Raw genomic sequence first — 11,964 nt, 5'->3', positions numbered from 1 at the left:
GAAAGGAAAGGAAAGGAAAGGAAAGGAAAGGAAAGGAAAGGAAAGGAGAGGAGAGGAAAGGAGAAAGGAAGGAAAAAAGGATTTTTGTGGGAAAGTGCAATATACACAAGCAAAAACAAATGGACTTGAGAAATAAGGAACTGAAGGGGACTGGATTTTCCTGCTTTAGCTGTGAGCTAGGCATACCCCTAGAGCTTTCAATTCAGTAGATCTGAGATGGGGCCCAGGAATATACATTTTTAACAAAGTCCCTAGTAATTCTAATGCCAGAGGTCCATGAGCTTCACTTTAAAAATAAATATATCCTAGTTAATGTCTTCATTATTTAACATAAACAAGTCAATGTAGAAGTTTAAAAATCAGGCTCCGGAGTTTGATGCAGATTTAAACCCCTGGACTGACATTTACTATGTGGCTTAGAACGAATTACTTAATCTTTCTAAGCCTTAGTTTCTGGCCCATAAGAAATGCCCCAATATGTTAATTGCTATTATTATGTTATTATCATTATTATCTTAATTGAAAGATTTTTTTTAACAAATCTATTTTTTTTCTTTTCTATGTCAACTTTTATTTTAGATATGGGGGTACATGTGCAGGTGTGTTACTTGGGAATATTGCACCTAGGCAGTGAGCATAGTACCCAATAGGTAGCTTTTCAATCCATGTCCTCTTCCCTCCCCACTCTAGTGCTCTGCAGTGTCTATTGTTCCCATCTTTATGTCTGTGTGTGCTTCATGTTTAGCTCCTACTGATAAGCAAGAACATGCATATTTGGTTTTCTGTCCCTGCCTTAGTTTGCTTAGGATTATGGCCTCCAACTCCATTCATGATACTGTAAATGGCATAATTTCATTCTTTTTTTACAGCTACATAGTATTCCGTGGCATATATGTACCACATTTTCTTTATGTAATCAACCATTGATGGGCACCTAAGTTGATTCTATGTCTGTGCTATTGTAAGTAGCATGGCCATGAACATGCAAGTGCATGGGTCTTTTTGGTATAATGATCTATTTTCCTTTGGGTATATACCCAGTAATGGGATTGCTGGGTCAAATAGTAGCTCTGTTTTAAGTTCTTTGAGAAATCTCCAAAGTGCTCTCCATGGTGGCTAAGTGCGTAAGTGTTCCCTTTTCTCTGCAGTCTTGTCAGCATCTGTTGGTTTTGACTTTTTAAGAATAGTCATCCTGACTGGTGTGAGATGTTATCTCATCATGGGTTTGATTTGCCTGTCTCTGATGATTAGTGAAGATGAGTATTTTTTAAATGTTTTTTTGGCCACTTCTATGTCTGTTTTGTTTGTTTGCTTGTTTTGTTTTTTTGAGACGGAGTTTCACTCTTGTTGCCCAGGCTGGAGTGCGATGGCGCGATCTCAGCTCATGGCAACCTCCACCTCCTGGGTTCAACCGATTCTCCTGCCTCAGCCTCCCGAGTAGCTGGGATTACAGGCATGTGCCACCACGCCCGTCTAATTTTATATTTTTAGTAAAGATGGGGTTTCTCCATGTTGGTCAGGCTGGTCTCGATCTCCCAACCTCAGGTGATCCGCCCCACCTCGGCCTCCCAAAGTGTTTGGATTACAGGCATGAGCCACCACGCCCAGTCCTGTTTTGAGAAGTGTCTATGTCTTTTGCTCATTTTTAATGGGGGCTGTTCATTTCTTGCTTGTTGATTTGTTTAAGTTCTTTATAGGTTATGGATAGTGGACCTTTGTCAGATGCATAATTTGTGAATATTTTCTCTGGTCCTGTAGGTCTTTTCATGGTTTCTTTTCCTGTGCAGAAACTCTTCAGTTTAATTAGGTCCCACTTACCAATTTTTGTTTTTGTAGTATTTGCTTTTGGGGACTTAGCCAAAAATTATTTGCCAAGACCAATGTTGAGAAGGATATTTCCTAGGTTTTCTTCCAGGATTTTTATAGTTCGAGGTCTTACATTTAAATCTGTAATCCATCTTGAGTTAATTTTTTTATATGGTGAAAGGTAAGAGTCCAGTTTCATTCATTCTTCTTCATATAGCTAGCCATTTATCCCAGCACCATGTACTGAGTAGGGAGTTCTTTTTCCATTGCTTGTTTTTGTCAGCCTTCTCAAAGATCAGCTAGTTATAAATGTGTGGTTTTATTTCTGAGTTTTTTATTCTATTCCATTGTTCTATGTGTCTGTTTTGTACTAGTACCATGCTGTTTTGGTTGCTCTAGCCTTGTGGTATAGTTTGAAGTTGGGTATTGTGATGTCTCCAGCTTTGTTCCTTTTGCTTAAGACTGTTTTGGCTATTCAGGCTCTTTTTTTGGGTTCCATGTGAATTTTAGAATAGTGGGTTTTTTTTGTTTTTTTTGTTTTTTTGTTTTGTTTTGTTTTGTTTTTTGTTTTTAATTCTGTGAAGAATGACATTGATAGTTTGGTAGGAATAGAATTTAATCTGTAAGTTGTTCTGGGCAATAGAGCTATTTTGGTGATACTGATTCTTCCAATCCATGAACATGGAAAGTATTTCCATTTATTTGTGTCATCTCTGATTTCTTTCAGCAGAGTTTTATACTTCTTCTTGTAGGGATCTTTCACCTCCTTATTTAGCTGTATTCCTAGGTATTTTATTTTTTTTGTGACTATTGTAAATGAGATTGTGCTCTTGATTTGACTCTCAGTCTGGACATTATTGGTGTATAGAAATGCTACTGATTTTTGTACACTGATTTTATATCAAAAACTTACTAAAATCATTTATCAGTTTTAGTAGGCTTTTGGCAGATTATTTAGAATTTTCTAGACAGAAAATTATATCATCAGTGAAGAGAGACAGTTTGACTTCTTTTCCTATTTGGATGCCTTTTATTTTTTTCACTTGCCTGAGTGCTCTGGCTAGGACTTCTAACAAATCCATTTTAAAGTGACTGAGTTTTGTTTAGTAAGAAAAATACTTCCTAAGCATAAGTTGGAATTACGAGGTTCGTGATTGGCTTTATCATCACTGTTACTTTTATAGTTAATTTTCCAAGTGGCACTTTATTGTTATAAATAAGCCTCAGTCATATCTTTTTGCAAGTGCCTCCCTAATAATCATTTCTGAATAAAAATTTTGGCCTCTATGTTAAATTACAGTTCGCAACTCAGTTCCAGTTCACACCCTGAGCTATTATATTGGATATAACACATCTTCCTTAGGTGTTATTTACTGACCTGAAACTATTGCCCAAAGCATCTTATTTTGTCTGTATCCAGTAATTTATTGAGCCTGCATGCTATCCTGATAGAGTTTACTCACTAAAATAGAAGTTATAAAAGTTCAATCAAATTACGATCTATCAGCCATCTTACAGAACCAAGAATGTGCAATCATTTATCCGAGTACTATTTACTCAGTGCCTAAAAAATGTCAGGTGTTTGGGATCACAGAAAAAAGAAAACCAAGATTCCCACTATCATGGAGAAATGATATGCACAGTTGCGTGGGCAGTGGAAACTGAAAAAAAAAAAGGTAATCAAATTCATTACCAAGACAGCTTTATCTGGCAGTGAGTGCTATGAATGACATTAAATAGAGTGATGTAATAGAAAATGCCTAAAGGAAAGGAGCTCCTTTTGATTAACGGCAGGAAAAGGCTCTCATCTCTCAGGAGATGTTGAGCTGATGCCTGAATGCCAAGGAGGTAGCCATGGGAAATGTCAGGGGGCAGAGTGATTTAAGAAAAGAGAACAGTCAACAACAAGACCTGGAGACAGGACCATGTTTGTCAAAACTGAGAAACAGAAAGCAGGCCAATGTAGTTGAAACAGGGTGATAGAGGACAGAGCAGCAGGGGTGGAGGCTGGAGATACAGTTAGGGGCACCAAGGTAAGGGCCTGGTGAGCCCTGTTAAAGAGAGGAAGCACTGAAGAATTTCAGCAGGGGGATGCCATAGTCTAATTTATCACGATTTCAGTTTCCCTTTCCTATTCCCTCCTCCCCTCTACCTAAGGGTGACTAGCTGTTATGATAATCGGTTAAATAATGATTAGCTGCAATATTGATTTCCACATTTCTAACTATAATGTCTGTAAATTTCTTAATGAATATGTTACATAGGCACGCACTATAACTCCCAGATCACATCCCATTTTGCTTTAGAAGATGTAGACACAAGTCATCTATTTTCGTCTCCATTGCATTTAAAGAATGTCTCCTTAAATCTGGCAATTTAGGTTGCACCAGGTGACGTTTGAGGTGCCCACCTGCGAGGGAAAGGAACGGCAGAAGCTGGCATTGATTGGTGACTCCTCGTCTTCAGCAGAGTTCTTCGTCACTGTCGCTGTCTTCGCCTTCCTCTACTCTTTGGCCGCCACTGTCGTTTACATTTTCTTCCAGAACAAATACCGGGAAAACAACCGGGGCCCACTCATTGTAAGTGGTTTTCTTTTTCAAATAACTTTTTCTGTTCCTTCTAATTTTTTTTTTTTTTTTTTTTTTACTAATGCTTGAAGGACTTTGGAGTTACCTGAGCCCTTGGGGTAGGTGTTTGAAAGGAAATCACATTCTTTTTATCCAAATCTCTTGAAGCCACAACAAAAACATGATGCCTGTCAATCTCTTGTGCTCCTGGGCTGGGAAAATATCACCTGACTTGCTAGAAACTCCTCTGAAATAAATGTTTAGAAATCTCATGAGATCAAGGAAAGAGCAGTGAAGCTTGCTGTAGATTTATTTATAATTCCAGCATTATGGAGTTAGTCAACCATTTTTCTGATTATTTAGACAGTGTGACCTGTGCTTATTTGAAATATGTTACTCCCTTAGAATATAGAATGGGCATATATTAATAACTGTTTAGTTTGAAAGTGGAGTTCTTCATCTCTGTATATCTATCTGTCTTTTTCCTACCAATTCCTTACCCTAAACCTCACTTTCTCTTGACTTATACAATGGTCCAAGGACTCATATGAGTGAAATCAATATAGCCCAGCATTTCTAAACATAAACACACATACACCTAGGGGGACACAAAACCTTTAAGAGGGTACCTGGGCTAGATAATTGTAAGGCAATAGATTTTAAATTTCACCCTTTACGCGTGCATTTGCCCAAACTCTATCTTCCTGAGAATGTCCTGTATCTGAAAAGATTTTGCTGTCGTCTTTCTTAATCAACTACTCCCATTTTACAAAAGAAAATTATCCTTATTTACCAACTCAAGTCTTACTACACAGTACATTTACAGAATATAAAACATTTGGGACACTGAAAAGGGGACCATTGAAATATTGGTGTTGGTGTTGACAAAAGTGAGTGATTCTGATGCCTGACTAATATACTTTTTTGGATATAAGGAGGTTTACTATTTTTTGGCTTTCAATAAAATTAAAAATTCTAGTATGCTGATCAGTTGATTGATCATTAAAAAATAATTTTTGATGACAGGTTGCTGTGTGATGTGGGACATATAACTCAAAAAGAAAGTAATAAATGGTATTGCTATAACAAAACTCCATTTGTTCTCATTTATGCAAGCTTTCTCAGCATTTACATCGAAAAAAGGAAAAATGGAAATGAAATTTATGCTGAATCATGTACTATTCTGTAAATAAATAATATTTGTCAAAAAAAATTACTTATTAACTGCTATGGTTTGAATATGATTTATCCCCCATCAAAACTCATGCTGAAGCTTGATCTTCAATGTGGCAGTGTTAAGAGGCAGTGCTTTTTAAAGCCAGTTAGATAACTAAGACGAGTTAATGTCTTTCTTGAGAGACTGCATTAGTTCTCATAAGACTGTATTAGTTCTTGTGAGAGCAGGTTGTTATGAATTGGGTCAGCCTCTTTTGTCTTCTATCCCTTTTCCCACATACCCAGTTCCCCTTTCATTTATCTGCCATGTTTTGACACAGCATAAGGCCCTCACCACAAGCCACCAGACGTGGCTGTCCAATCTTGAACTTCCCAGCCTGTCGACTATGTGCTAAATAAACCTCTTTTCTTTATAAATTACCCAGTCTCAGGTACTGTGTTATAGCCATACAAAATGGACTAAAACAGCCTATTCATCTAAGAATTGTAAATTTTCAATAAAATTTTTACTTTTCATTTTATTTTATTGAGGCACAGTCTCATGCCACCACCCAGGCTGGCATGCAGTGGCGTAATCACAGCTCACTCCACCTCCCAGGCTCAGATGATCCTCCCACCTCAGCCTCCCAAGTAGCTGGGACAACAGGTGCATGCCACCACACCCAGCTAATTTTTGTATTTTTTGCAGAGACAAGGTTACATCACATTTTTTGCAGAGACAGCGTCTCAAATTCCTGGACTCAAGTTATCCTCCCGCCTTGGCCTCCCAAAGTGCTGAGATTACAGGCATAAGCCACTGTATCTGGCTACTTTTTAAATTTAATAATTACATATTAAATTTATAATATATTTTTGTTGTTTTGGAAATTTATACATTAATAATACTTGTAGTGATTACTCAACCTAAAAGAAATTTAATACGTAAAGTCTTAGGATCACAAGTAATTAAACAGTTAAGTTAAATGTGTATATGTATGTTTTGTGGCCAAAAAAAAAATAGGATAATTAATAATATGCTTTCCAGAAAAAAAATTATATCATGCTATAATTCTGTGAAGGAAGTATAATAAAAATACAAATTCCAAGAGAACAAAAGGAAGATATAAAATTTCCACCTGTTAAATAACTTGTTAATTATAAGCGAGTATCTGTTAATTATAACAGAATATCAAGTAACTGTTCCATTGGATACATTTAAAAATTGATACAATAATTTTATTTTAAATATCAATTTTTTTTTTTTTTTTTGAGACAGGATCTTACTGTCACCCAGGCTGGTGTGTAGTGGAACAATCTCGGCTCACTTAAACCTTCACCTCCTGGACTCAATTAATCCTCCCACCTCAGCCTCCCAAGCTCCCAAGTAGCAGGGACTATAGGCACACACCACCACACTCAGCTAATTTTTTGTATTTTTTGGTACAGATGGGATTTTGCCATGTTGCCCAGGCTGGTCTCAAACTCCTGGAATCAAGCAATCTACCAGCCTTGGCCTCCCAAAATGCTGGGATTAGGCTTGAGCCACCACTCCCAGCCTAATACATTCAATATGCCAGAAATTACATTCTTTGCAGCTATTTGAACTTTCAATAAAAACAAAATTAGATGCCAACTTTATACAACTAGGGACATAGTTTTTTACATTATTTTAGAGAGTATGTGAGTAAAATAAATTTCGCAAATCTCTATTATAGAGATCTGAACCTTAAAATAATAAATTTTGAAGGATAACTGGGAGAATTCTCTGTTTTTAGAAATTTGTTAAGTTTGAAGGGACTAGAAAATGTTCAGATGTGCAACACTTTAATATGTTAACTTAAAAAAAGAGTAACGAAACAGAATTTGAAACTTTGGGCAAGTGTTTTTTTATTTTTATTTTATTTTTTTCTATCTCAAATTTGAGTTAATAGTCTTAATGATTTCGAAATGTCTTTAACAGAGTCACCAAACTTGGGCTTATCCCCACCGTGATGTACAGATGGACATACCTAAGAGATTGTCATGCATATACCATAAATCCAACATGCATGTTTATTTCTGGATCCCATATAAACACACTTACAGAATTTTTAAGTCTGAGGAAATATCCTGACTTCTAAACAGAGAAGTTGATACAGCTAATCCACACATAAAGTGGGGGAAAAACACCTATTTTGTTATATAAAACCACATTCTACTCATATAGAATCATCTTGTAAAGGCGTGCTGCTTTATCTCTGTGTAAACAGTCTTTCCCATTAAGCAAGATATGATGAAATCCTGAATTGTGTAATACAATGGTAGGTTTTATTTCATTATGTCGTGGGAGGAAGGAACAGAGAGAGATAATTCTAATAATCAAAAAAGAAAAGTCTCCTAGATGAAACTTCTGTGATATTAAAAAACCGAAGTGCTCCTTACTTAGCAGATAAAAGTTAATTTAAAAATGAGCCTGAATCATAGGAGTCACAGAGGCAGATTGCATGTAGATCAGCAGGATGCCATTGTAGCTGCAAAGAGCAAACCACATCGATTCAAATCCCACCATGATGAAGCTGTGATTGGGGAAGTAAGAGGTGCGATGACACCATTTGTGAAGAGCAGGTTTAAGCAAATTCACAGTGTGAGCAAGGTCTCAAGAGGGTGGTGCATACTTAAGAAAACTTTCAAATACTAGAAAAACATTTGTTCAGATGTTCACAATAGTTTTGCTTGTTTAAAACCTATTCTCTTTATTCACGAAGATGGCTACTGTATTAGTCCATTCTCACACTGCTATAAAGAACGGCCTGACACTAGGTAATTTCTAAAGAAAAGAGGTTTAATTAACTCACAGTTCTGTATGGCTAGGGAGACCTCAGGAAATTTACAATCGTGGTGGAAGGCACCTCTTCATAGGGTGGCCGCAGAGAGAAGAAGTGAGCAAGAGAAGAACTACCAAACACTTATAAAACTATCAGATCTCATGAGAACTCACTCACTATCATGAGAACAGCATGGGGGGAACCACCCCCATGATCCAATCACCTCCCACCAGGTCTCTCCCTCAACACCTGGGGATTACAATTCAAGATGAGATTTGGGTGGGGACACAAAGCCTAACCATATCAACTACTGATCATTATTTGGGCAACTTTATTTTGGCTACCATCTATTTTTTGTTGTTGTTTTGTTTCTAACAAAACACACACTTTAAAAAAAAATTATGTAATTCGTGATTCTTCAAGTCAAACTTTGAACATGAAACTACAAAATTGCTGTAATAGGTGAACATAAACAAATTCAAGCAGTTTAAGAAATCAGATACCCTTCCAAGGTATTTCACATGCAAAAAATTAACAAATTTTCATGTCAATGTATAGTCCTCTGGGACTTGACATTATACATCCTGCACAAATAAAATTAATGTTGTAGGGAAGTGACAAGGACGATAATAACTATAACATCAACCGATATTGATTGGGTTTCTACTGTGTGTTCTGTTGAGCTAATACTCAAGACAACCCTGGTTTATATTATTATTCATATTTACAGATGAGAGAAGGGAAGCTTAGAACAGTTACCAACTCTCCCAGGTTGCATCACTTATAGGCAGAAGGTTCAGAGTGTGGGCCCAAATCCAGAGCACAATTCATAACCACTATGCAAGAGGCCCAAGATCCTGATAGCCAATGTGCTATAGAAATTAGAGGGGTGGGCCAGGCGCGGTGGATCAAGCCTGTAATCCCAGCACTTTGGAAGGCCGAGACGGGCGGATCACGAGGTCAGGAGATCGAGACCATCCTGGCTAACACTGTGAAACCCCATCTCTATTAAAAAATACAAAAAACTAGCCGGGCGAGGTGGCAGGCACCTGTAGTCCCAGCTACTTGGGAGGCTGAGGCAAGAGAATGGCGTAAACCCGGGAGGCGGAGCTTGCATGAGCTGAGATCCAGCCACTGCACTCCAGCCTGGGTGACAGAGCAAGACTCCGTCTCAAAAAAACAAAAAAAAGAAGTTAGAGGGGTGGAGATAGGTAAGACAAATTTGTATTGTTTTACTCTAGAAGCAAATAAGTCAATCTCATAATCCCTAGGCTTTTTTGCTCACTTGACTGTCATGGAGGATTTTATTTTATTTGCCTCCAAAATCCATCTGGAGTTATGGAATGACAGTCATGCATCTGTCGTACTAGAACTACTAGAGGGTTCTGCTTGTGAGTGCCGTTTATCTGACTTGCAAATAGAAGATGCCAATGAGGGAAAACAAACTTTAAAATGGCCAGGATAAATGTGTATTGTGAATCACAGATTACCAGGATTGGTTCCTATGCATTTCCAAGCAGTTGTAGGCAGATTGGAGCCAAGCTTATCAATGGCTACTGAAAAATATTTTTTCTACTGAATATGTACGACAAGATTACCCACCTTTAAGTAAAAATGAGAATCTGAATGCCTTTAGAAGTAACACAAGTGTTAATGATGCTGAATGATGTAATAGTGAGGAAACTGAGCCAAAGAAATCAGCCAGCTACTGTATGTCACTACGGTAAATGTCTTCTTGTACAGATAAATAAATATCAGTTCTCAGAAAGCAGAAACGACCAAGCGAATGGCACATGATTGTGAAATTGAAATGTCATATCAGGTTATATCATTTTTTCATGTTCCTTAAAGTCTAGTTTTAAAGCCAGTCTCCTGCCTAGGTTACTGTGACAGGATGTTCTGAGCCATTTTCAGATCTCAAGTCAAATAATGAGGATTTAGTTTCCTTCCATATTAATGTAAAGTAGATTTTTAAAAGCAACTTATCTTACAAGGCTGACAGAATGCTTGAATGCTCTAAGAATGAGCATATTAATAAATACCATCTCATGTTCCAGTGAATATGTATTGCAAGAGTTTTGGCTTAAAGTAACTTCTCTGGGAATTAGGAAGAATCTTGATACCGACCTTAAGATTTTGTGTAAAAGAAAGAGGCTATGTTATTTAAACTCTCCTCCCATAAAGGAGACCAGGTTGACCCAAGGCAGTTTATGGGACCAGGAGTGTTTCCCAATGGCAGGCATACAGTGGTATCATGGCTCACCTTTGTTTCATTCCCAATGCCTTCCACATATTTTCATATTTCCCCATCTAGCCTCAAAACAATCCTGGGAGAGAAGTAGTGCAATGAGAATTAGCCCTATTCTGCAGATTCAATTTAATTCCTCTTTAGTGAGCACTAGACATTGCAAAATAAGTCCCTGGGACACTAGAAACCTTGCTGTTGTCAGGGAAGAAGTTAATAGTAGAGCAAGGGCATGAACTGTTAGTCCAGTGATCTTCAGGGTAGTGGCTAATTTATGGGGTGCTGAATTGCAATCTTCTTGTGTGAAATATTATTTAACAGGTGGAAGCTGTTACTTCACATATAGAATGGTGTCAATAATAATGCACACATCACATGAGTGCAGTAGGGAAAGGAAGAGTTAATGCCTGAAAAGCACTTTACACAGGGAAATGCACACAGTAAGTGATAAATTAATGGTATCTGATTGCAGCACTATTGTTATCATTAATTTCAATTATTCTCCTGTCCATTACTGGGTAGTCCCTTAGTCCCACAAAGGAAAATGGCAGGCGCCTTCCTTTGATTGACTGCTGCTCTCACAGTTCTATCTTCCTCCAGTCCTTCTATCCCAAGCACCTTCTTATCCCCAAATCCCCAAGGATAGAGCTTAACTCAGCACCACTTCTAAGATCACAATTGCTAGGTTGAACCATCCAATTAACCTTTGTGTTTCTTGAATCTCACTCCATTAGATGACTGGGAAGTAGACTTCTAATTTCCCCAAACAAAATAAGGTTTCTCATTTTGAACTATAGGCTGGAGCCATCACTAAGGGAAGAAAACAAGAGAGACAGATACAGAGCTGGATGCTCAAATAATCAAATGCTCTTTCATATCAGCTACACCTTTGTTTGGGTATAATTAGATACAGAAATCAGATTTTGCAGTCTCTGAGCTATACAGAAAATGCTGAGAAAGCACTCTCTCTTCTCCCCTTCGCTCTCTCCCTCTCCCCAATTCCTCTCTGTCTTCTCGTTTCCTCTTCTCTCCTCATTTCTCTCCCCATTCTCCTCTCTCCTCTTTATGTCAGTTCCGTTTCATGTCTATTTTATTTTAGTAGGTAATAAGTATCTTCAACAGGCCAAGCAACGTGTATTTATGGGAGAATTAAAAGCATTTAGTCTGCTGAGGAACATTATTGAATCATTAAATCATTATAACTCTCCTACAAATGGCTTGCTAGGGATATGTAGACGGACTTTGGTAACCTAGAGGAGGAGGTATATAATCTTGCCTAGAAGTGAGGAAACGCCCTCTCCAGGTCTCTGTGCTGTGGACTTGTCGTAAAGACAACTCGAGAGCATCATGAGGTTGGTGAGCAAGGTAAATGACGGGACTTGTTCTT

At 37.7% G+C, this 11,964-nt stretch overlaps 1 protein-coding gene across 3 annotated transcripts in view; it reads left to right on the top strand.

The window, feature by feature from the left end:
* Positions 1-11,964, top strand: part of SYNPR (synaptoporin) — a 327,584-nt gene that overhangs the window by 273,711 nt on the left and 41,909 nt on the right. For all 3 annotated transcript variants that reach the window (XM_023200533.1, XM_023200544.1, XM_023200536.1), the window contains one exon: positions 4,187-4,385. In XM_023200533.1, the coding sequence (XP_023056301.1) occupies positions 4,187-4,385 (199 nt within the window). The remainder of the gene's footprint in view (positions 1-4,186; positions 4,386-11,964) is intronic.

This window comes from Piliocolobus tephrosceles, chromosome 2 (assembly GCF_002776525.5).
Source record: "Piliocolobus tephrosceles isolate RC106 chromosome 2, ASM277652v3, whole genome shotgun sequence".
Taxonomy (NCBI): domain Eukaryota; kingdom Metazoa; phylum Chordata; class Mammalia; order Primates; family Cercopithecidae; genus Piliocolobus; species Piliocolobus tephrosceles.
The sequence above is the reverse complement of the archived record's forward strand: the minus strand, read 5'-3'. Positions and strand labels throughout refer to the sequence as shown.